This window comes from Heptranchias perlo, chromosome 21 (genome assembly GCF_035084215.1).
Source record: "Heptranchias perlo isolate sHepPer1 chromosome 21, sHepPer1.hap1, whole genome shotgun sequence".
NCBI classification, from domain to species: domain Eukaryota; kingdom Metazoa; phylum Chordata; class Chondrichthyes; order Hexanchiformes; family Hexanchidae; genus Heptranchias; species Heptranchias perlo.
The window spans coordinates 4,691,233-4,717,461 of NC_090345.1; the positions used below are offsets into that span (position 1 = coordinate 4,691,233).

The following is a 26,229-nucleotide window of genomic DNA, read 5'->3' on the forward strand; positions in this document are numbered from 1 at the left end:
GTCAATTCTCCCCCATCTCCAATATTTTTACAACTAATAAATGAAAGTGCTCAAAAGAAAATGAAAACCACGTACAATTTCTTTTTAATACCCCTGTGATTTCTCTCCCGGATTTTCGCTTGAAGCAGTGTCCTGGAGATTAATCTTTAATACTTGGAGACTCCAGGGCAATCCTAATCACAATCGACAGTTCAGTTATCTGGAAACGTCACTCGACTCCGTCCAGTCGTAGACATTACAGACCGGAGACTTTTCATTTCTGTTTTTTTTTTATTTCTTAAACTTTATTTTTTAATAGCATAGTATGAATTACAGTGATACGTAGCTGTTGATGTTTCCTGTCAGTGAATCAGGAAGTGTCACTGTTGAAATCTGTGTGTGTGTGAGAGGCAGAGACAGAATAATCACTTGGGCCGACACAGAAAGGGAGAGGAACTTAAATATCCATCAGGCGTTGCCCTGGCAACTGCATTAAGCAAATCGATGTGGGTGGTGTCATTGATATGGGAGGGCATGCTCCCTCTCTGCCTCTCACACTGTCAGTGCAGCTCGCTCAAAGTGCAGTACAGGAGAACAGCCGAGATCACCCTGCCTCGGGTCAAACTTCGAGCCCCCCCCCCGGCGTCTCCCCGCTGACCCGCCACACCTGCTCCCCCTCCCCTCCCCACCTGCCTTGCCCCCTTTTCCCCCTCCCCCAACCCCAACCCTCTCCTCCTTCCCTCCCTCCCCCCCTCCTCTACAGAGTCAGTTGCCAAGGACCCCGGGGGGGGGGGGTCCGGGGGGTTGTGGAGGAGCAAGGGGAGGTGAAAGGGGAAGTCCGGTCGCGTTCCTTGCTGCCTGCGTCCTGTGTTTTCCCCCCCACCCCGACCCCCGACCCCCGACCCTACCCCCCCCCCCCCCCCACCCCGGCGATCATTACCTCTCACCGTAGGAGCTCGGGGTGAAGGCGAGCGAGGGTTTGTAGCTGTGGCGCTGACCGTGAGTTGGAATGATCGGACCCCACCATGCATCTCGAAGGACTTGAGATGATAGCAGTTCTGGTGGTGCTCGCCCTGTTTGTCAAAGTGCTGGAGCAATTTGGACTTTTCGAGCCGGTGGTCTTAGAAGGAGGTACTGTAAACCCCAGCTTATTTTCAACAATCCCCCTTCTCTTTTCTGCTTTGAAATGACTCCAGGTGTAGACCAGGAAATGAATATTGAGGCTGATCTGTAGGGAGCAGAGACAGCGGATCGCCAGTGTTTGTTCACTGTGTCATTAGTTTACATTTTTATTGTTTAAAAAAGACATTTATGTTCTTTATTTGTCTGCCTTCATGAGACGTTGAACAGCGATAAAACCTCTCCCTGCATAATTGCTGATCCGGTTTGCTAATTAAATGCAGAATAAGTTGGAGGAGTGGGAGAGGAATGATGTTTGTAAAACAAGTTGGAAAAGGGAGAAAGTCTGGTCCCCGACTGCTCCATTCTTGTCCGACAATTTTATTACTTTCCGATGAGCTTATGTTTCATCTCATTGGAAAACAAAAAGGAACTCTTGCATCGTTTCCAGAAATATCTTGCCCGGGCATGGATTCCTGCAACTGAAGCCAGGGTGTTCGAGGAGAGTGATAATAAAGAGCCTTCTGTTTTACATTGATCGCGGGTCCCTTGACCAAAACCAGGGGCCATAAATATAAGATAGTCGCTAATAAATCCAATCGGGAATGCAGGAGAAACTTCTTTACCCAGAGAGTGGTGAGAATGTGGAACTCACTCCCACAAGGAGTAGTTGAGGCGAATGGTCTAGATGCTTTTAAGGGGAAGCTAGATAAACACATGAGGGAGAAAGTGATGGAAGGATATGCTGATAGGGGGAGATGAAGTAGGGAGGGAGGAGGCTCGTGTGGAGCATAAACTAGCATAGACCAGTTGGGCCGAATGGCCTGTTTCTGTGCTGTAGACTCGATGTGATATATTTACAATGGTGTCAGTCGGTGTGGGGGATGGGACTGTGCCTACACTGTGCTTTAGAGCCTCGAACTGTCTCACACATCAGTTACTTGTGGAGTGCAGTGACTTGTTACTGAGCCAAACGCAGCTTAAGGAAACTTTTTACTGCCTTAAAGGGGAACCGCTGTCAGTAATTTCTGGTTGGATGTTTCCCAATGTACAGAGTTTCAAAGGTGCCGACCAACAGCGGGACCTTGGTACAGTTTTTATGAGATTTAAAGTTAGAAAGGGATCATTTCACCAAAGTATATAAAAACACTGCTCTTAAATTTGTGAAATAACTTTTTTTTAACCAGTTTTCCTCCAATCCGCTCCAGAAGGCACTGACTCTCACTGGGGTACGGGTCCCACAGACACTGACTGTCCCTGGGGTACGGGTCCCACAGACACTGACTCTCACTGGGGTACGGGTCCCACAGACACTGACTCTCCCTGGGGTACGGGTTCCACAGACACTGACTCTCACTGGGGTACGGGTTCCACAGGCACTGACTGTCCCTGGGGTACGGGTTCCACAGACACTGACTCTCCCTGGGGTACGGGTTCCACAGACACTGACTCTCACTGGGGTACAGGCTCCACAGACACTGACTCTCACTGGGGTACGGGTTCCACAGACACTGACTCTCACTGGGGTACGGGTTCCACAGGCACTGACTGTCCCTGGGGTACGGGTCCCACAGACACTGACTCTCACTAGGGTACGGGTCCCACAGACACTGACTCTCACTGGGGTATGGGTTCCCCGGGCACCGACTCTCGCTAGGGTATGGGTTCCACAGACACCGACTGTCCCTGGGGTACAGGTCCCACAGACACTGACTCTCACTGGGGTATGGGTTCCCCGGGCACCGACTCTCGCTAGGGTATGGGTTCCACAGGCACTGACTGTCCCTGGGGTACGGGTCCCACAGACACTGACTCTCACTGGGGTACGGGTTCCACAGACACTGACTCTCACTGGGGTACGGGTTCCACAGACACCGACTGTCCCTGGGGTACAGGTCCCAAAGACACTGACTCTCACTGGGGTACGGGTTACACAGACACTGACTCTCCCTGGGGTACGGGTCCCACAGACACTGACTCTCACTGGGGTACGGGTTCCACAGACACTGACTCTCACTGGGGTACGGGTTCCACAGACACTGACTCTCACTGGGGTACGGGTCCCACAGACACTGACTCTCACTGGGGTACGGGTCCCACAGACACTGACTCTCACTGGGGTATGGGTTCCACGGGCATTGACTTTCACTGGGAGGCAGGTCCTGTTGGAAGACTGTTCAACTTTGGGGGCGTATCACTGCTGATCCTGCCCTCACCCAAAGTCCACTTACACACCCTTTCCCACAGGGGCATTGGGATAGAGATAAACAGCTGGTTTCTCCCAGCAAATTCCCAATGAAAGGACTTCAAATCCGACAGCAACTGAGATCAGCCAACTCAGCACAGACTGGGGTTGCAACCTGTGACCTTTCTGCAACCTATGTCTCAGTGCCATCGCAGATGATGCATTTATCCATCTCCATGTGCCCTGGTCAAAATACTGGGTGCCAAGGTATCATGGGCAGAGCCTTTGGAAAATTTCACTTGCCCCTCTGGTTGAGGCTGGTTTTCGGAGTGGGGAGTACAAGAAAAACTCCCGATAAAGTGACAAATAGGCTGTGTGGGTAATAATTGTTCGGCCTGCTCCATTTGAGGATGGGTTCCCATCGACAGGTCACTTTAAAAACCCACCACAGCGCAAGGCACCAGCAACGGTAAACGGGCTGTGCCAAGCCCACCACAGAATTTATCAGCAGCGCCAACATCCACTGGCACGAAGGAAATAAGAAACTGCTGAGTCTCGCTGTATCTCATTGCGGTTAGCATGCCGACCTTTGACCTCGGCGACCCATCCTGCCAGGTTTAACGGGTCGGGTGTGTCCTCTCTCTCTCTCTGAGGGGCAGGAGGGTCGGATATGCGGCAGGCTGGAACAGCACCGACCCATTTCCTGTTGGGTGGAGCTCACTGCAGCAAACTGCCCCTGATTGAATTCAGATTGGCCCCGAATTAGCAATCTCATTCAAAAAGGCCACGCCCCCAGCAAATGGAGAGTGCCGAGCTGATGCAGTGGTGGAGGCTCTTGGGAGGTTTGGTTAATAACACTCCGGGACTTTACTCTGTATCTAACCCGTGCTGTACCTGCCCTGGGAGTGTTTGATGGGACAGTGTAGAGGGAGCTTTACTCTGTATCTAAGCCGTGCTGTACCTGCCCTGGGAGTGTTTGATGGGACAGTGTAGAGGGAGCTTTACTCTGTATCTAACCCGTGCTGTACCTGCCCTGTGAGTGTTTGATGGGACAGTGTAGAGGGAGCTTTACTCTGTATCTAAGCCGTGCTGTACCTGCCCTGGGAGTGTTTGATGGGACAGTGTAGAGGGAGCTTTACTCTGTATCTAACCCGTGCTGTACCTGCCCTGTGAGTGTTTGATGGGACAGTGTAGAGGGAGCTTTACTCTGTATCTAACCCGTGCTGTACCTGCCCTGGGAGTGTTTGATGGGACAATGTCGAGGGAGCTTTACTCTGTATCTAAGCCGTGCTGTACCTGCCCTGGGAGTGTTTGATGGGACAGTGTAGAGGGAGCTTTACTCTGTATCTAACCCGTGCTGTACCTGCCCTGGGAGTGTTTGATGGGACAGTGTAGAGGGAGCTTTACTCTGTATCTAACCCGTGCTGTACCTGCCCTGTGAGTGTTTGATGGGACAGTGTAGAGGGAGCTTTACTCTGTATCTAACCCGTGCTGTACCTGCCCTGGGAGTGTTTGATGGGACAGTGTAGAGGGAGCTTTACTCTGTATCTAACCCGTGCTGTACCTGCCCTGGGAGTGTTTGATGGGACAGTGTAGAGGGAGCTTTACTCTGTATCTAACCCGTGCTGTACCTGCCCTGGGAGTGTTTGATGGGACAGTGTAGAGGGAGCTGTAGAGCTTTAGAAACAGTGGGTGTAATTTTAACCTAACTCACCGGGCGGGAACCCGATGGGACTATGTGGAATGCCGGTTTTACTCCTTGCCTAATATTACTCTCCGTTAACCTCGATGGAGTGAGGTATAAAAACCAGCATTGTACCCGATCCTATCCGTTTCCGGAAGGGTGGGTTAGGTTAAAATTTCCCCCGTTGATTCCGTGACTCCCCGTACTTCATGTTCCACTTGAGCCATCCAGAGCAGGAAGGACCTCGGCCACCTCTCCGGTCTGCGTTGAGTTTGCTGATCTTCACTGGGCTTGGGGTGTAACACCCTGGAGGTGGAGAAGGGAAAAAGCAGTCAGCTTCCCAGGGCATTAACGGCAGCACAAAAAAAAAGCTCATGGGATGCTAAGTTTTATTTCGAGAGGTGTAGAATATAAAAGCCAAGCTGCAATGGTGAGCCTGTGTAAAACCTTAACAAGACTGTGCAGTGTTAGGCTCCACGCTATAGGGTTTGGAGAGGGTGCAACACAGATTCACCAGGATGCTGCCAGGTATATAGAAATACAAATATGAAAAATGCAACATTGGGGGGCGATATAATAAAAGTGTTTAAGATGATGAAAGGATGGGACAGGGTAGATAGAAGCAGAGTATTTCCAATATTTGAGGGTCTGGAACGAGAGGCCAGAGTTAGAAGATTAAATATAAGAGATTTAGAACTGAGGGCAGGAGAAACGTCTTCACAGAGAGAGGGTTGTGAGGCCGTGGGATTCACTTCCAGGGTTAGATTGGATGAAGGAAAAATGGTTGAAGGGATAGGAGAGCGGGGGTTGGGGGTAAATGTGATCAGAAGTATTTCCTCAAATGGAGGTTAACTACCGACACAGACGGGATGGTCCGATTGGCCTGTTACCGTGTATCTATACAGCACCTTTCACCACCTCAGAATGTCCCAAAGCGTTTTACAGCCATTTAGGTCGTTTTGAACTGTAGTCACTGTTGTAATGTAGGAAACGTGGCAGTCAATTTGCGCACAGCAAGATCCCACAAACAGTAATAGTGATAATGGCCAGGTCATTTGTTTTTTTAATGATGTTGGCTGAGGGATAAATATTGGCCCCAGGACACCGGGGAGAACTCCCCCTGCTCTTCTTCGAAATAGTGGCCGTGGGATCTTTTACATCCACCTGAGAGGGGCAGGTGGAGCCTCGGTTTAACATAAAAGATGGCATCTCCGACAGTGCAGCAATCCCTCAGCACTGTACTGGGAGTATCGGCCTGGATTATGGGCTCAAGTCTCTGAAGCGGGGACTTGAACCCATGACCTTCTGACTCAGAGGCGAGAATGCTGCCCACTGAGGCACAGCATATTTCTACATAACTCTCCAGGGCCTCAGTGCTGTCCAGTGACCTCCCCCCCGCCGTGCTGGGTTGTGTATGGTGGACGAGGAGAAGGTCAGGATCGGCTTTGATGGGCCAGTGTCCAGCCTGCGGCCCTTGTCTCAGCTCGGACGTCAGGACAGGTTCTTTGGTCAGGTAACGGGGAGCTGTCGACGCCTGTGGGACAAACCGTACCCCAGTGAGAGGAGGGGGGTGGGAGGGTGAGAAGACAAGGGAATTTGAAAGCCAAGACTGTAGCCGTGTTCACATTTCCTCTTGCGAGCCATCTTGTGCTATTCAGGAGGTCTCAGACAGCAGAATATAATTAACATAAACAAAATAAAACTACCAGGAAGCTTTGACTTAATCCAACATAATTAGAAAATGCACTCTCGGGAAAAGGCATTTATGCCAACGAGTTCCGAACACCTGTTACCTCAGCCTGTGTTACAGCCTCCCCAAACAAGGATTCTGTCTGATGGAAACCAAGCTGGCATCTGTTAACCCTTTCCTCCCCTAGTCTGTGCACAACACCCCCTCTGCACATTGTGACTCTTGAGTGAGCTCCAAACGGGCACCAGAAGGAAAGATTGTGAAAGATTGTCACTCCTGATCATTCCCCAGTGACCTCTGCTGGAAAGGGCATTTTCTTTTTATATATTCATTCTGGGGATGTGGGCATCGCTGGCAAGGCCGGCATTTATTGCCCACTTATTGTCTAGTTGCCCCTTGAGAAAGTGGTGGGGGGCCTTCTTCTTGAACCACTGCAGTCCGTGTGGTGCAGGGAGTTCCAGGTTTTGACCCAGTGACGGTGAATTAGTTAGTGCCAGCGAACCCATACCCCAGTGAGAGTTAATGCCAGTGGCACAGTACCCCAGCAAGGAGCCAGTGCCAGTGTCACCATACCCAGCAAGGAGCCAGTGCTAGTGTCACCGTACCCAGCAAGGAGCCAGTCAGTGGAGCAGGTGTATCTCTGGCTCCCAGGGTAGGGGACTCAGAGAGGGAGAGCAGCCAGACCAGGTTCTCCCCGTTTTGCGGAGCTGGTAATCAGTGTGAAACCTGCAAACATCTGTTGAGTGTGGCTGTGTTACGTGAATGATAATTAGAAAGAGGTGCAGCTCATCTCATTCCTACAGATTAATAACGGGCCATAAAGAAAGGTAGTGTGGATTTGAATAGAAATCAGAGCTGTGTGCTGGGCCTGTCGGACAAGAGACTGTCGGGTAGGAATGTCTGTGTTCCATGATTTAATTATTTGCATTCAGGTGTAGCAGCCGTCATCTGTTACATTTCAAGGGTCAGCCGTGGCTCAGTGAGTGCCACTCTCAAGTCAGAAGGTTGTGGGTTCAAGCCCCACTCTACAGACTTGAGCACAGAATCCAGGCTCATACTTCTAGTGCAGTACTGAGGGAGTGCTGCACTGCCAGAGGTGCTGTCTTTCAGATGAGATAGGAGTGTGTGTCTGAGAGAATGTGGGTAAATGGGGTGAGGTTTGTAAGGGGTGGATTTATAAAGGTGTGACATTGGTTGGGAGGTAGGAGACCAAGTGTAGCAATTCAGGGTTTGTTCTCTGATTAATGGGATGTGATAAATGGTGTTCCCAGGGATCTGTCCTGGAAACATTTGATCTCCTCTCAGCTCCCACCTCTTGTTCTCCTCCATCCTACATACTCCTCCTACTCCTTTGCAGCCCCACCAAGTTCAAATCAAGATTCTTCACACCATCTCCAGCTCTGGGTCATTCTGTCCCAACACCTCAAAACACTTTCTCTTCTTTTCCCTACATTATAACAGAGACTGCACTTTCAAAAGTACTTCATTGGCTATGACTTTGCTTGGAGTTCATCAGTCCCACTGTCATATTGGGTCTTGATTATTTTTTTTGACTCCGTTGACCCCACTTTGTGAAACAATCGCGGACAATTCAACACGTGCATTCCCCAGACCATCAACTCCCAAAGATAGGCAGGTTCGGACAGCTTGGGTCTGAGGTTAGAACCGAGCAGTGCCTGGCAGAAGTTGGAGATGTTCGTCAATCAATCAACTCTCCTCTCAAATTGAAAAAGGCAGATTCAAGGTTTCATATCACTGACTTTAAATCAAAGTCAAAATTAATTTTAGATGGAGGGAGATTGAAAGTCAATAAATCAAGTAATAATTTAACATGCTAAGAATGAACATTTAAATACACACGGGTTCATCAATACATCAGGTAGGATTTAGTAAATGAAGACTGGCAGGGAGACATGGGGTCAGTTTTCGGCGTCTCGGAGCCAACTCCTGCGTGTTTTTTTCGAGCATACAGTCAGACTCTCAGTGGGTGAGGTTCCGTCGGGGAGTGCACGACATTGGGATTAGTTTTGGATCACTCTAGCAAAGTGCTGGCGCAGATATAACAGGCCGAATGGCCTCCTCCTTTGCTGTAAACTTCCCTGGGCCTGTGGAACGCAATTTCGTAAAGAAGGAACTTGCATTTATATTGCGCCTTTCACAACCTCAGGACGTCCCAAAGCACCGCCTGCCCCTCTCAGGTGGACGTGAAAGATCCCACGGCAACGATTTTAAAGAAGAGCAGGGGAGATCTCCCCGGTGCCCTGATCAATATTTATCCCTCGACCAACATCACCATAAAACTGATCACTTGATCATTCACCTCACTGCAGTTTGTGGGATCTTGCTGTGAGCAAAATGGCTGTCTACACAACAACGGTTTGTTAAACTAATCCATTTATGCGTTTGAAACGTGTTACGGCATCTCGGAGAGATGTGATAAGTTGCTGTAAAGATGCAGTTTTTTTTTCAGAGCAGAATATTGAGTATCTCTCAATCCTTTCGGATTGAACAGAGTGCGGAGGTGATGGTCTGTCTGTGTGGAGGCTGCCCAGGATGATTCGTGTCTGCGCTGGTCTTTCTGGGAACCTCGCTACTGTTTGTCTTGTTGCTATAAATAGACCGATTACCTAATTAAAAGCTTCAAAATCTGTCAGACAGGGGGTCAGGTCACTGACTCAGTACCTGACCATGATATCACATACAGCATAACAAGCAGCTCTGCTCCGCTGCTTCTGGTCTGCAAGCTAGTGTTTGAATCACAATGGAGATGGTCCACAGAGATCTGCTATAAATAACATGCTAACAATCCCCCGCCCTCCAATTCCCAGACTCCCATTACCTCTCCAAGTGGGTGGTTATAATAGGCTTTAGTAGAACGGATTGACTTTCACAGTAAAGACTGAGGACGTGATTGGATTTTTCAGGATAGAGCTTTTTTATTGTTATTTTTGGGCTGTTTCAATGAGATTCCCAATTTCCTGTTTTACATTTTCATGCTGTTTTTTTCCTCCGGTGCAGCTCACAGCTTTCAATGTGAAGAAGGCAGATTCAAGGAGGCACGTCCCAACGGAAATCTCATCAATGACCTCCAGGAGGCGGTAGTGTGTACCTGCCCTGGGAGTGTTTGATGGGACAGTGTAGAGGGAGCTTTACTCTGTATCTAACCCGTGCTGTACCTGCCCCTGGGAGTGTTTGATGGGACAGTGTAGAGGGAGCTTTACTCTGTATCTAACCCGTGCTGTACCTGCCCTGGGAGTGTTTGATGGGACAGTGTAGAGGGAGCTTTACTCTGTATCTAACCCATGCTGTACCTGCCCTGGGAGTGTTTGATGGGACAGTGTAGAGGGAGCTTTACTCTGTATCTAACCCGTGCTGTACCTGCCCTGGGAGTGTTTGATGGGGCAGTGTAGAGGGAGCTTTACTCTGTATCTAACCCGTGCTGTACCTGCCCTGGGAGTGTTTGATGGGGCAGTGTAGAGGGAGCTTTACTCTGTATCTAACCCGTGCTGTACCTGCCCTGGGAGTGTTTGATGGGACAGTGTAGAGGGAGCTTTACTCTGTATCTAACCCGTGCTGTACCTGCCCTGGGAGTGTTTGATGGGACAGTGTAGAGGGGGCTTTACTCTGTATCTAACCCGTGCTGTACCTGCCCCTGGTGACCAGTACTGTTATCTTTCCCCCTTGCCTGGCTTTAAAGGGTTAAAGAACTGGGTGAATATCTGATTGTAGCTCCTGGGGCAAATGCAATGTTGCTCACACTCCCTTTTATACTATCCCTTTCTGCTTTATTTCTGAAGGACCGAGTGTCCCAGAACCAGTGGATTTTCCGCAGAATTCTTGTTCATCGGCTATAAATAATGTGCAGATCCATTTACATCCTGTGCAGGGAAATGTCACTGATAACTAGCAGGTCGTCCTGCTCCCGGGAAGCCCCGGGATAAATTCGATTATGAATGGAAAATGGAGTAAATAATTCAGTGTGGAGAGTGGCATTGGGCCTTGTTCCGCAGGCTACTGTATTTCATCAGCACTATCGACAAATTGTCACCAACAGCCACCATGTGGGATTCTTTTGTTTTCATCGGAACATTTTGCGATTCCGAGAATTTTGTCCCCCCCACCTTGGACATCTTGACCCTGATTTCCATTTCTGTGTCATTCTGCCACACTGACTTGAACAAGGACAATCCACCAATGCCTGGTGCTGTACGGCCCGTGTGTGTCTCAGTGTGAGCTCCTGTACATGTACAGCACACAGTGGGTAAAAGGGAACGATTCACTCTTGTCTGGTACTGTATAGCCCGTGTGTGTCTCAGTCTCAGCTCCTGTACATGTACAGCAATACAGTGTGTAAAAGGGAACGATTCACTCCTGTCTGGGACTGTACGGCCCCGTGTGTGTCTCAGTGTCAGCTCCTGTACATTGTACAGCACACAGTGGGTAAAAAGGAACGATTCACTCCTGTCTGGTACTGTATAGCCCGTGTGTGTCTCAGTGTCAGCTCCTGTACATGTACAGCAATACAGTGGGTAAAAGGGAGCGATTCACTCATGTCTGGTACTGTATAGCCCGTGTGTGTCTCAGTGTCAGCTCCTGTACATTGTACAGCACACAGTGGTAAAAGGGAACGATTCACTCCTGTCTGGGACTGTATGGCCCGTGTGTGTCTCAGTGTCAGCTCCTGTACATTGTACAGCACACAGTGGGTAAAAGGGAATGATTCACTCCTGTCTGGGACTGTCGGCAGAAACCCCGGATAAATTACGTGAACGGGGTTTCCGCTGATCTTCAACCGAAGTTACGGCAGCCGATCGGGAAAGTCCCCAAGGAAATTTGGCTAAAATAGAGAGACAGGACCTGGTGTGATGGAGAGAGTGGAGGCTGAAGGGGCAAGAGAGGGCAATAATCAACTGACAGTTCTGATATTCTCTGAGTACAAGCCATATCATTGGCTGAAAACTGTCTGCAAAGGATGTTTTTTCAGGCAATTGAAAGCCTGGAGTGCAGGGACTGACCTGTTGATGTAAGTAGGCTCATCTTTGGCAAGTTTGTTCTCACATCAAACAAGCAGGGGGGCCCTGCTGGCAAATAAATTCAGCAGCAACAGCTTGTACTTACATTTATTCTTGAACATAGTGAAACATTCTCAGGCACTTCTGTGTGTGTGTGTGTGTGTATGTGTGTGTGTCTGGCTGTGAGTGTGTGTGTGTGTGCATGTATGTGTCTTTCTGTGTGTGTCTGTGTGTGTACGTGTGTGTGTGTACATGTGTGTGTCTTTGTGTGTGTGTGTGTGTGTCTGTGTGTACGTGTGTGTGTGTACATGTGTGTGTTTGCACCTGTGTATGTACCTGTGTTTGCACCTGTGTGTGTATGTACGTGTGTCTTTGTGTACGTATGTCTTTGTGTGTATGTTTTTGTGTTTGCGTCATGTGTCTTTGTATGTGGGTACTTTGTGTGTGTGTGTGTATCTGTGTGTGTGTGTTTGTGTATGTCTGTGTGTGTGTGGGTACTCTGTGTGTGTGTATGTGGGTACTTTGTGTGTGTCTGTGTGTGTGTGTGTATGTGGGTACTCTGTGTGTGTGTGTGTGTGTGTGTGTGGGTACTTTGTGTGTGTCTGTGTGTGTGTGTGTGGGTACTGTGTGTGTGTCTGTGTGTGTGTGTATGTGGGTACTGTGTGTGTGTGTGTGGGTACTCTGTGTGTGTGTGTGTGTGTGTGTGTGTGTGTGTGTGTATGGGTACTTTGTGTATGAGTGTGTGTGTTAGATGGCGGGGTTTGGGGAGGGGGGAGAACAGACACCAAGCAGGAGTTGGGGGAAGGGTTTGGGTGGTGGCTGGAAGTGAGGGTAAAGGGAGTGAAATTTGAGGAGGTTTTTTGAGGGACGATGGAGAGGCAGCAAAGGGGGGAGGGGCTTAGGGCAAGACTTGGGGGTAAATATTTCTCCTGGTGCACAACTTGTGCAGCGGCAGTGGTGACAATCTGCCCCTTAGGGTGCAGGGGCACGATGGGTGATGGGACCCCCATCGATGGAGTGGAGGAGGGACAGGGGAGTAGCCAGCCTCCAGCAAGCAGCAGTGCGACAGCGGGTAAACTCACTCGGTGCTGAAGGGGTTACACATTTTTTGTTTTCGAATTGAGGCAGCTCTGTTGACACGAATTAGATTTCCCTTGAATTATATTTGGTATTAAGTGCACATTAAGTCCAGTAGATGCGTCCGTTGCTGTAACTAATGTGATAATAAATATTGTCCTTTTTGTGTAAAAGGAATAGACCGATTCCTGTGGATATATTTACTTCTGTTCTCTTCCTGTCCCAGTTAGTGATGCTATTTACTCAGCTCACTACACCAGCTAACAGGACATATCTCTGCTCAACGATCAAAAAGAGTATAGAAGGGTTTACAGCAGGGCTGTCCAAAACTGCAGGCCCAAACCTTGGCAATCCAGCCCAGATAACTCTCGCCCCTGAGACAGAAGGTCGTGGGTTCGAGTCCGACTCCAGGGACTCGAGCACAAAATCCAGGCTGACGCTCCCAGTGCCAGTACTGAGGGAGTGCTGCACTGTCGGAGGTGCCGTCTTTCGGATGAGACATTAAACCGAGGCCCCGTCTGCCCTCTCAGGTGGGTGTAAAAGATCCAACAGTAACTATTTCAAAGAAAAGCAGGGGAGTTCTCCCCGGTGTCCTAGCCCAATATTTATCCCTCAGCCAACATCACTAAAAGAAACAGATTTTCTGGTCATTATCTCATTGCTGTTTGTGGGATCTTGCTGTGCACAAATTGGCTGCCACGTTTCCTACATCACAACAGTGACTACAAATGTATTGGCTGTAAAGCGCTTTGGGATGTCCTGAGGCTGTGAAAGGCGCTATATAAATGCAAGTCTTTCTTTCTATTTACTCCAAAGAGAGCGCAGGTTAGAAAATCGCCAGGACTGTGTTCCAGCCCCATCTCCGACACGCACTACCCTCGAGTGCGGCTCTGCACTGGATTTACACCAGTCCCTCCTGTTTAAATTCTCGAAAACTCCTATTACATCCAAATCAAAGAATTCGCTCTTCCACAAGCCCGACTTCCTTGACTTTTCCTGAATCCTTAAAGAGTGTTAATAGCCGGAGTGAGGCATAGAACCATACAGTATAGAAGGAGACCATTCGGCCCATCGTGTCTGTGCCAGCCCTCTGCCGGTGCAATCCGAAAGTAATCCCACTTCCCCGTTCTCTCCCCATAGTCCCTGTGTCTTCCTCTGCTTCAGATATTTATCTGATTTTCCCTTAAAAGATGCAATGGTCTCTGCCTCAACCATTCCCTGTGGCAGGGCATCCCATTCATTCTCGTGATGTGGGTGTTTCTGGCAAGACTGGCATTTATTGCCCATCCCTCGTTACCCTGAGAAGGCAGTGGTGGTGGGCATTCTTCAAAGGGCAGAGGCATTTTTAACCAATATTTTTAATTTCTTTTTTCAAATTGCTGGTTTAATGTTATTTTTCCTGTTTTGTTTGTGTTTTGCTCAGTTCATTTTCTTTTTTTTTGACATAGGAACATAGGAACAGGAGGAGGCCATTCAGCCCCTCGAGCCTGTTCCGCCATTCAATGAGATCAGGGCTGATCTGTATCCTAACTCCATTTACCCGCTTTGGCTCCATATCCCTTAATACCCTTGGCTAGCAAAAATCTATCGATCTCAGATTTAAAATTATTAATTGAGCATCTACTGCTTTTTGTGGGAGAGAGTTCCACACTTCTATCACCCTCTGTGTGAAGAAGTGTTTCCTGACTTCTCTCCTGAATGGCCTGGCTCTGATTTTAAGGTTATGTCCCCTTGTCCTAGACTCCCCCACCAGTGGAAAAAGTTTCTCTCTATCTACCCAATCAATTCCTTTCAAAACCCTGGAAAGCTCAATCAAATCACCCCTTAACCTTCTGTATTCCAGGGAATACAAGCCTAGTTTATATAATCTCGCCCCGTAATCTAACCCTTGCAGCATTGGGACCTTTTCTGCGGAAGCAGAAAAATCCACTGAGTAGTGGCTGGAAAGCCTCTGCAAAAGCAACTGTATTTATCAGAATTCGACAGCGCTATTATAAATAGTAAAATGACAGCGGATATGGAGAGGGCATCACTGCAACTCATGGCGTGACAAGTCATTGGACCATAAGCTACTGAGTCTCAGGCCGTTTGATTAGTGTCGGGAGTTCTCCTAACGTCTCCCGGTTGCAGTGTCATTTCTTGAAAGAGAGTCTTGCATTTAGATGGCACCTTTCCTAGGGTTGCCAACTCTGGTTGGACCTATTCCTGGAGGTTTCATCACATGACCTCCTGCCTCCAACCCCCGCGCTCCCGCCATTGGTCACCCAACACGTCCATCCTCGGGGCGCCCCGCCTTCCCACGGCCAATCAGAAAGCGAACAGATTCTTTGTTACCCGATTGGATGATTCTTGACTCCCGGTCGAACAGCCTTTTTCCCCCATCTCCACTATTTTTATAACAAATAAACAACACTGTTCAAAGCAAAGTTAACATCCCTGTGGCTATTCTCCAGTGTCCTGGAGATTAATCTTCAATCCCGGGAGACTCCAGGATAATCCTGAAGAGTTGGCAACCCTTGGCCTTCCAGACCTCAGGATGTCCCAAAACACTCCACAGCCAATGAAGTACTTTTGAAGTGTAGTCACTGTTGTAATCTAGGAAACGTGGCAGTCAAATTGCGCACAGCAAGATCCCACAAACAGCAATGAGGATCCTCTTTAACAGGGAGTCTGAGAATGAGGATCCTCTTTAACAAGGAGTCTGATGTTAAGACTTTTCGACCGGGATCCTGATAACAAGACTCCTTTTTGGAAGAGATTGTGATGCAGGGACCTATTAGTGGGGAGAGTGGTTTGCGTTTACTAAAACCGTCTGCACTGCCACAGATAGAAAGCAGGAGACCAGAGTAAAAGTACGCTTAGCGAGAAATGTGTAGATATGGGCAGGTAATGACTGGGATTGGAGACACTGTGTCTAGCCACTGGATTAGGAGGTGCTCCATCGAAGAGCCTGGTGAGAGCTTCATCACTCACTTTTGGGGTGGAGATTTCGAAATACTTAAAGAGCAAATCCATCTGCTAAACTGCCACATAACATTAGAAGCAGAACTCTTTCTGTCTGCTTACCAGGTGGGGTCTGTCGGTCACAATAAAGAAAGATTTTCATTGAGATCTGGACTCATCACAAAGCTCAGGAAAATTAACCTCCTGTCAGGGTCCCTTGGCACAGGTCAGAGCAACCCTCTCAATCAGGATCGTGTTTAAAGAGGACTCTCTCCATCAGGATCGTGTTTAAAGAGGACCCTCTCCATCAGGATCGTGTTTAAAGAGGACTCTCTCCATCAGGATCGTGTTTAAAGAGGACCCTCTCAATCAGGATCGTGTTTAAAGAGGACCCTCTCCATCAGGATCGTGTTTAAAGAGGACCCTCTCAATCAGGATCGTGTTTAAAGAGGACCCTCTCAATCAGGATCGTGTTTAAAGAGGACCCTCTCCATCAGGATTGTGTTTAAAGAGGACCCTCTCCAGCAGGATCGTGTTTAAAGAGGACCCTCTCCATCAGGATCGTGTTTAAAGAGGACCCTCTCCATCAGGATCGTGTTTAAAGAGGACCCTCTCCATCAGGATCGTGTTTAAAGAGGACCCTCTCAATCAGGATCGTGTTTAAAGAGGACCCTCTCAATCAGGATCGTGTTTAAAGAGGACCCTCTCAATCAGGATCGTGTTTAAAGACGACCCTCTCCATCAGGATCGTGTTTAAAGAGGACCCTCTCCATCAGGATCGTGTTTAAAGACGACCCTCTCAATCAGGATCGTGTTTAAAGACGACCCTCTCCATCAGGATCGTGTTTAAAGAGGACCCTCTCAATCAGGATCGTGTTTAAAGATGACCCTCTCAATCAGGATCGTGTTTAAAGACGACCCTCTCAATCAGGATCGTGTTTAAAGACGACCCTCTCCATCAGGATCGTGTTTAAAGAGGACCCTCTCCATCAGGATCGTGTTTAAAGAGGACCCTCTCAATCAGGATCGTGTTTAAAGATGACCCTCTCCATTAGGATCGTGTTTAAAGAGGACTCTCTCCATCAGGATCGTGTTTAATGAGGACTCTCTCCATCAGGATCGTGTTTAATGAGGACCCTCTCCATCAGGATCGTGTTTAAAGAGGACCCTCTCCATCAGGATCGTGTTTAAAGAGGACTCTCTCCATCAGGATCGTGTTTAAAGAGGACCCTCTCCATCAGGTTCGTGTTTAAAGACGACCCTCTCCATCAGGATCGTGTTTAAAGACGACCCTCTCCATCAGGATCATGTTTAAAGAGGACCCTCTCCATCAGGATCTTTTAAACGAAGTGCTTCACAGCCAATAAAGTGCTTTTTGAAGTATTGTCACTGTTGTCATGTAGGAAACATGGCAGCCAATTTGCGCACAGCAAGATCCCAAAAACAGCAATGAAGTAAACAACCATTTGTTTAAGTGATGTTTCTTGAGGGGTAAATATTGGCCCAGGACACCAGGGAGAACTCCCAGCTCTTCTTCAAAATAGCACCATGGGATCTTTTACGTCCATCTGAGAGGGCCTCAGTTTAACATCGCGTCCAAAAGACGGCACCTCTGACAGTGCAGCACTCCCTCAGTACTGGAACTGGGAGTGTCGGCCTGGATTACGTGTGCAAGTCTCTGAAGTGGGACTCTGAGCCCATGACTTCCTGATTCAGAGGTGAGAGTGCTACCCCCTGAGCCACGGCTGACACAAGACAGACAGGCGGGGATACGGTGAGGAAGGGTGAGAAAGAGAGAAAACAAAGTGAATGAAAATCACAATGGGTATCTGTGTCTACTCTTCGTTATCTTCAGCAGTGTAACAGGTCCACTGCAGCAATGGCCGATGTCTCATGGATTTGAAGCTCGTGGTCACTAGGTCCGCAGAAGGACCTGGAGAAATGGCACGGGGGGGGCCACCGACAGGCAACCTCGCAGGTTTGCCGCCGTCTAGCACAGGCTTGCTGGCTCAGCCGACGATGGTTAACTCACTCCTTGAACTGCTGTGCACAAAGGGGAATGTAGGCACTGGCCCGGGAGAGAAAGCAGGGAGTGAAGGTTCCATATTTTTATCCCACTCCAACCTTTTTTTCTTTTTGGAGGTTGATCCGAAACGCTGGGGTGCCACCATGCCGACTCCCGGTCACACCAGTAACTCTCGCGGTGATGGTGCATTAGAACCGAGAGGTGGGAGGGGAGTGTGGTGGGGAGAGAATCTGGAAAGAAATCAAAGTACACAAGTGAACTCGCAACAGAAATCACTGAGTAGCCACAGGTGTGGCTATGGTGACATCATTTTAGCCACATAGACTAATTTTCATGGAAAGTCCCCTCCACACACTGACTCCATTCAGGTTGTTGTTATCGTCATATCATCAGACTTTCCTTTGGAGAACCGTGTGAAGTGGTGAAAGGATTTACAGGCTGATTAACAGCCTGACGGACCGCGACATGAACGCTCCTCCCATGGCCATTACCATCTTTATACCGGCCGGTAGGAGGGTTTAGTCCTGTACGACGGGAGGGTTTTATGGGCTCTCATAACCCGTACGATGAGGGGAGGCCACCCACACCCACCGGACACGAGGATCCCGCCTGGATGTCAATCCAGAATTCAGAGCCGGAGCTCCGGTCTCCGCTCCCCGGGACTGTCTGGAGCTCCGGTCTCCGCTCCCCGGGACTGTCTGGAGCTCCGGTCTCCGCTCCCCGGGACTGTCTGGAGCTCCGGTCTCCGCTCCCCGGGACTGTCTGGAGCTCCGGTCTCCGCTCCCCGGGACTGTCTGGAGCTCCGGTCTCCACTCTCCGGGACTGTCTGGAGCTCCGGTCTCCACTCCCCGGGTCTGTCTGGAGCTCCGGTCTCCACTCCCCGGGACTGTCTGGAGCTCCAGTCTCCACTCCCCGGGACTGTCTGGAGCACCAGTCTCCACTCCCCGGGACTGTCTGGAGCTCCAGTCTCCACTCCCCGGGACTGTCTGGAGCTCCGGTCTCCGCTCCCTGGGACTGTCTGGAGCTCCGGTCTCCACTCCCCGGGTCTGTCTGGAGCTCCAGTCTCCACTCCCCGGGACTGTCTGGAGCTCCGGTCTCCGCTCCCCGGGACTGTCTGGAGCTCCGGTCTCCACTCCCCGGGACTGTCTGGAGCTCCGGTCTCCGCTCCCCGGGACTGTCTGGAGCTCTGGTCTCCACTCCCCGGGACTGTCTGGAGCTCCAGTCTCCACTCATTGGGACTGTCTGGAGCTCCGGTCTCCGCTCCCCGGGTCTGTCTGGGGCTCCGGGGCTATAAATTGGGCTTCGTAGCGCCCATTCTTTAGGCGTCACGCAGCCTACTAAGGACCCTAAATGGCGTCCGGAATGCAGTGCACACTTCTAGCGTGACGTGCGCGGACGCCATCTTGGTAAAGGCATTCAACGCTGATTTAAAGGGGCTGCTGCTATGTTGGAACTCCACACTCCAGCCAATACACTGTCTCAACCTCACACAGCTGAACAAGTCGTAAACAGCATGGAGGACCCCCCAACCAGCGCTATTTAAAGGGACCATGCAGGAGTTACAGGTTAGTTGCTGGATTATTGCTTCTGGCTACTGATGCATTTGTAACTGTTTTTGGAGGTCTCCCATACTTGAATACCGGGACTAGGGAACATAGCCTAAAAATTAGAGCCAGGACTTGCAGGAGTGAAGTCAGGAAACACTTCTACACACAAAGAAGTTTGGAACGATCTTCAACAAATGGCAGTTGATGCTAGCTCAATCGTTAATTTTAACTCTGAGATTGATAGATTTTTGTTAACCAATCAAAGTTATTAAGGGTTATGGGGCTATGGATTAGGTCACAGATCAGTTACAATCTCATTGAATGGTGGAACAGGCTCGAGGGGCTAAATGTCCTTCTCCTGTTCCTATGTTCCTATGTTCCGATAATAAAGTTTCAGTACTCTACAGGGAGTGGGCTGCTTAGCTGACAGGCCGAGTGGCAGAGGTGGGACAGGAGTGGTGGTTCATGTTCCATGGAGCCACTGCCACTCGCTGCCTCCTGTTATGTGCCATCTTCTCCTGCAAGAAAGCAGGATGTGTGTTGGTGAGTGTTCTGCAAGATGTTTGGGTGCTGTGCCTGTCACAGTTGAATAGCTGACAGTGTGTGTGTGACCTGTGCGGTTTGCAATGGTGGTAATGTGTGAGGGTGAGAGATAACATCTGTTTGAAAGAGTTTGTTGGTACGTGGGTGATGGGGGTGTAGTGTGTGGAGCAGTGGATGCGGCTAGTGGTGCAGTTTGTAGGAGATGTCACTCGACAGTTGACCTCACTCACCTTGATCACTCGCGTCAAAGCATTGAACTTCTTCCTGCACTGCATCCATGTTTGTGGTGCTGTACGCCTGACATTGACTTCGTCCCCCGCTGCCTCGGGAGCATATGTCTGGAGGGTGCACTTGTCCCCCTGTGGATATAGGATGCCCCTCCTTCTGTCCACCTCTTGCACCAAGGCCTCTAGTGCATTAGCAGAGAACCTTGGTGCACGCTCTCTCGCAGGCCCAGTGCAAACTCAGATCGGCAGATTGGTGAGGTTTGGCGTGCAGATTGGAGGATGCGGGATTTAGTAGTGCGCAACCTTTATTCAATGTTTTAACATAACTCAACACTTTGTAAACACAGTGACGGGAGCTGCATCGTGTGTTTTACGTGTCCGGTGTCTGATCTCCGTTCAGATCCGTATCTTATATTTTGCAAACTGCCTTTGCAGGCTGCCTTTATGTGGTGTGAGTTGCTCGCGATATCGGGCCCTCCTCCTGTGAGCAGCCTCTCTACAGCGCAGGTGGGCCTGGCTGGACGCAGAAATCAGGTTTAATCACCAGGCGGCACAAATGTTACGTGCTGCCTGCATCTCAACGACCGGGCGCGGGTTAATTGCGGACCCCAAGCCCCAAGCCCGGTTTCGGGGGTTATCCAATATAACCTCCCCGGACTCCATTCGCCCGGATTGGGGTTTGAACCCTGCACCTTCTGACTCAGAGCTGGGAATGCTACCACTGAGCCAAAAGCTCACTTCACAATCCTAGTAAACATACCTTGCCTGTGTACATTTACTCAACAAACATCTACCACCGTTCAGAAACCAAGGCACTTACAACAATCAAAAAACTCACACACTCTGCTTTTATCTTAACATTTTACCAACAAACGCAAAAAAAAGGTTAAAGTTCGCATGCACAAATATGAGTATCGAGATCACACAGAAAGAAGAGACTTGCATTTATATAGCGCCTTCCCCGACCTCAGGATGCCCCAAGGCGTTTTACAGCCAATTAACTATTTTTGAAGTACTGTCACTGTTGTAATGTAGGAAACACAGCAGCCAATTTGCGCACAGCAAGATCCCACAAACAGCAATGTGATAATGACCAGATCCTCTGTTTTAGTGATGTTGGTTGAGGGATAAATATTGGCCCAGGTCACATGTCCAATGATGGTGTCCATTACTCATTTTTTATTTACTATTCAGAAATGCAATTGGCCACATCTGGATCTCCCGATTAGTCACATGTGGCTTGTGGCCAAGGTGTTGGGTAACACTGGAGTGGAGAATGGTGGCATTGGTCCAAAGTGTCCGTAGGCCCCTCAATCCAGCGCTCGACCGAGTGACCAATAACTGAAAGGAACGCGGGTCGAATGCCTTCCATTACCTTTGACTTTTTTCCCTTTGTTGTGTAATGAGAAATGTGAGCTGGAGGATTCTCTTGCTCACAAACACTGGTCCTCAGACTGCACGGGATGATGAATAGTGGCAGGAACCATGCAGGCCATTGCCTCCACGAATCACACAGCCTTGTGTTCCATTGTCATGACTTCAGAAGAAAAGGGAAAAACAAGCCATCGCTTATTGTTATTTATTGCACCTGTCTAATATTCTGTCCCAAGCCCTTCATAACTCGACAGTCCAGCAACCTGTGCTCGGCTGGTGTTAATCCACTGCATGTGAAATAGTGCAGGATAACGTGGATACAATGCTAATTCACCATTCTGGAACTCATTAATTTCCCCGTGATCAATTTGAAAGGCAGACAGTTTTGTCCTAAGGAGACTTTATGGTTCTTCTTTCTGAGTCAGATAGAGCCCGAGCGAGTGCTAAAAAAATCTAAAAGGAGTGACAAGACAACATTAGGTTTTATTTTGTTTCTCTTGCAAGGTTGAGGGGGGAGGGGGGTGGTGGTGCAGGGGAGGAGAGGAGTTTTGCAAGAGGCGATTTGTGAGGACCATATTGCTGGGTGAATGCGTCTCCTTTGGGATTTGGGTCAGGACGGCCCGATTCATCCGACTAACAGCCTGCAGTCAAGGCACATGAGACGTCAGGGTTCATCATTTAGGTGTCAGCCGTGGCTCAGTGGGTAGCACTCTTGCTTCTGAGTCAGAAAATTGTACGTTCCAGTCCCACTCCTGAGCATTTGTAGCACAAAATCCAGGCTAATACTCCCAGTGCAGTACTGAGGGAGTGCTACATTGTCGGAGGTGCCATCTTTCGGATGAAACATTAAACCGAGGCACCATCTGCCCTCTCAGACGGATGTAAAAGATCCCAGGGCATTATTTTGATGAAGAGCAGAGGAGTTCTCCCCGCTGTCTTGAGCCAATATTTATCCCTCAACCCACATCGCTAAAAAACCAGATTATCCGGTCATTTATCTCATTGCTGTTTGTGGGATCTTGCTGTGCACAAATTGGCGGCCACGTTTCCCACATTACAACAGTGACTACACTTCAAAAGTACTTCATTGGCTGTAAAGTGCTTTGGGACGTCCTGAGGTCGTGAAGGGCGCGATAGAAATGTAAGTCTTTCTTTTTGGTGATGGATGGGGAACTCTTGTAGGCACCCAGTGTTAACGTCCAGAAACCTCCAACTCAGGTCAAATGCAGAGTGAAGCTCCCTTTACACAATCCCACCGAGCACCCCTAGATCAGACGTAGAGTGGGCTACGTGGAGGGTAAAACCCCTTCCAAGATGCTCCAACAATGCTCCTCCGCCTCAACATCTACTGTAGGGAGATTTGACGGTTTAATAACAAATTAGGGGGCAGTTCCGTGGGCTGAGATGGCCATTTTGTGGAGTTAAGCAGAGGGAGGACTTTGTTCATGGCCTCAATCTGGGCTGGGTTCAAACCCAGGTCTGAGAGGTGAAGAGACTATGTGATAAGCGGCAGAAAGGAGATTTAACATTCTGCCTCTGGCTTGTTTCAAAGGTCAAAGGGCAGGATTCTGTTTGGTCAATAACTCACACCTTTGTACTTACCTGCTCCAAACATGGGCAAGTGACTTATTTACAACCCTGTCTTTTATGGCAATGAGTGTTACACTTTCTTTATTTACTCCCGGGATGTGGGCGTCGCTGGCGAGGCCGGCATTTATTGCCCACCCCTAGTTGCCCCTTGAAAAGGTGGTGGTGAGCCGCCTTCTTGAACCGTTGTAGTCCGTGTGGTGAAGGTTCTCCCACAGTGCCGTTAGGAAGGGAGTTCCAGGATTTTGACCCAGCGACGATGAAGGAACGGCCGATATATTTCCAAGTCGGGATGGTGTGTGACTCGGAGGGGAGCTTGGAGGTGATGGTATTCCCATGCACCTGCTGCCCTTGTGGTGGAGGTGACGGGTCTGGGAGGTGTAACAGGATGTATTAAACGGCCCCTTGTCCTGATTGCTCAATTAGTTCAGCACTTGAGGCCCAGGTGCCTAGTTTGGCTCCCAGCTTTGGTTTTGTTGGATGTGATTGGCCAACATTTACAGCCCTAGTGAATCGGTATCATAAGAACGTAAGAAATAGGAGCAGGAGTTGGCCATTCAGCCCCTCGAGCCTGCTCCACCGTTCAATCAGATCATGGCCGTTCTTCAACCTCAACTCCACTTTCCCGCCCTATCCCCATATCCCTTGATTCCCTTAGTGTCCAAAAATCTATCGATCTCAGTCTTGAATATACTCAACGACTGAGCATCCACAGCACTCGGGCCGAGAATTCCAAAGATTCACCACCCTCTGAGTGAAGAAATTTTTCCTCATCTCGGTCCTAAATGGCCAACCCCTTGAGACTATGACCCCTAGTTCTATACTCTCCAGCCAGGGGAAACAATCTCTCAGTGTCTACCCTGACAAGCCCTCTAAGAATTTTGTATGTTTCAATGAGATCACCTCTCATTCTTCTAAACTCCAGAAAGTATAGACCCATTCTACTCAATCTCTCCTCATAGGACAACCCTCTCATTTCAGGAATCAGGGGGAAAACTGTCCAGTGGCTGGAGTCATAGCTAGCATAAAGGAAGATGGTAGTGGTTGTTGGAGGCCAATCATCTCAGCCCCACGACATTGCTGCAGGAGTTCCTCAGGGCCGTGTCCTAGGCCCAACCATCTTCAGCTGCTTCATCAATGACCTTCCCTCTATCATAAGATCAGAAGTGGGGATGTTTCCTGATGATTGCACAGTGTTCAGGTCCATTCGCAACCCCTCAGATAATGAAGCAATCTGTGCCCACATGCAGCAAGACCTGGACAACATCCGGGCTTGGGCTGACAAGTGGCAAGAAACATTCGCGCCAGACAAGTGCCAGGCAATGACCATCTCCAACAAGAGAGAGTCTAACCACCTCCCCTTGACATTCAACGGTATTATCATCGCTGAATCCCCCACCATCAACATCCTGGGGGTCACCATTGACCAGAAACTTAACTGGACCAGCCACATAAATACTGTGGCTACAGGAGCAGATCAGTGGCTGGGTATTCTGCGGCAAGTGACTCACCTCCTGACTCCCCAAAGCCTTTCCACCATCTACAAGGTGTGATGGAATACTCTCCACTTGCCTGGATGAGTACAGCTCCAACAACACTCAAGAAGCTCGACACCATCCAGGACAAAGCAGCCCGCTTGATTGGCACCCCATCCACCACCCTAAACATTCACTCCCTTCACCACCGGCGCACTGTGGCTGCAGTGTGTACCATCCACAGGATGCACTGCAGCAACTCGCCAAGGCTTCTTCGACAGCACCTCCCAAACCTGTGACCTCTACCACCTAGAAGGACAAGGGCAGCAGCCACATGGGAACAACACCACCTGCACGTTCCCCTCCAAGTCACACACCATCCTGACTTGGAAATATATCACCGTTCCTTCATCGTCACTGGGTCAAAATCCTGGAACTCCCTACCTAATAGCACTGTGGGAGAACCTTCACCACACAGACTGCAGCGGTTCAAGAAGGCGGCTCACCACCACCTTCTCAAGGGCAATTAGGGATGGGCAATAAATGCCGGCCTCGCCAGCGACGCCCACATCCCATGAACGAATAAAAATTTCAATCTAGTGAACCTCCATTGCACCCCCTCCAAGGCAAGTATATCCTCCCTTAGATAAGGAGATCAAAACTGTACACAGTACTCCAGGTGTGGTTTTACCCAGAACCCTATATAATTGCAGCAAGACCTCCTTACTCTTATACTCCAACCCCTTTGCAATAAAGGCTAACATACTATTTGCCTTCCTAATCGCTTGCTGTACCTATTTGTTAATTTTCTGTGATTCGTGTACAAGGACACCCAAATCCCTCTGACTATAAACATTTCTTAGTTTCTCACCTTTTAAAATATATTCTGCTTTTCTATTCTTCCTACTAAAGTGGATAATTTCACATTTCCCCACATTATACTCCATCTGCCACCTTCTCGCCCACTCACTTGACCTGTCTATAGCCCTTTGCAGCCTCTTTGCGTCCTCTTCATTGCTTACTTTCCCACCTAGCTTTACATCACCAGCAAACGTGGATACATTATACTTAGTCCCCTCATCAATGCCGTTGATACAGATTGTAAACAGCTGAGGCCCAAGCACTGATCCAGAGGGGACTGTCGTCTCTTCCATCTGGGCTGCCTCAAACTTCAGTCCACAGGGACAGTATCAGAGGGACAGAGTAACACAGGGACAGAGTAACACAGGGACAGAGTAACACAGGGACAGAGTAACACAGGGACAGAGTAACACAGGGACAGAGTGTAACACAGAGACAGTGTGTAACACAGGGACAGTGTGTAACACAGGGACAGAGTGTCACAGGGACAGAGTAACACAGGGACAGAGTGTAACACAGGGACAGAGTAACACAGGGACAGAGTAACACAGGGACAGAGTAACACAGGGACAGAGTGTAACACAGAGACAGTGTGTAACACAGGGACAGAGTGTAACACAGGGACAGAGTGTCACAGGGACAGAGTAACACAGGGACAGAGTGTAACACAGGGACAGAGTAACACAGGGACAGAGTAACACAGGGACAGAGTAACACAGGGACAGAGTAACACAGGGACAGAGTGTAACACAGAGACAGTGTGTAACACAGGGACAGAGTGTAACACAGGGACAGTGTGTAACACAGGGACAGAGTAACACAGGGACAGAGTAACACAGGGACAGAGTGTAACACAGACAGTGTGTAACACAGAGACAGAGTGTAACACAGGGACAGAGT

The 26,229-nt window shown here is 49.2% G+C and overlaps 1 protein-coding gene across 2 annotated transcripts in view; it reads left to right on the forward strand.

Annotated features, from left to right (window-relative positions):
- Window positions 1-1,004: 1,004 nt before the first annotated feature.
- Window positions 1,005-26,229, forward strand: part of LOC137340269 (A-type potassium channel modulatory protein KCNIP2-like) — a 92,739-nt gene continuing 67,514 nt past the window's right edge. Inside the window, exons 1-2 of one of the 2 annotated variants that reach the window (XM_068002688.1) lie at window positions 1,005-1,094; window positions 3,937-3,946. In XM_068002688.1, the coding sequence (XP_067858789.1) occupies window positions 1,005-1,094; window positions 3,937-3,946 (100 nt within the window). Of the gene's footprint in view, window positions 1,111-3,936; window positions 3,947-26,229 lie in introns of both variants that reach the window. The other variant, XM_068002686.1, reaches the window with a different exon arrangement.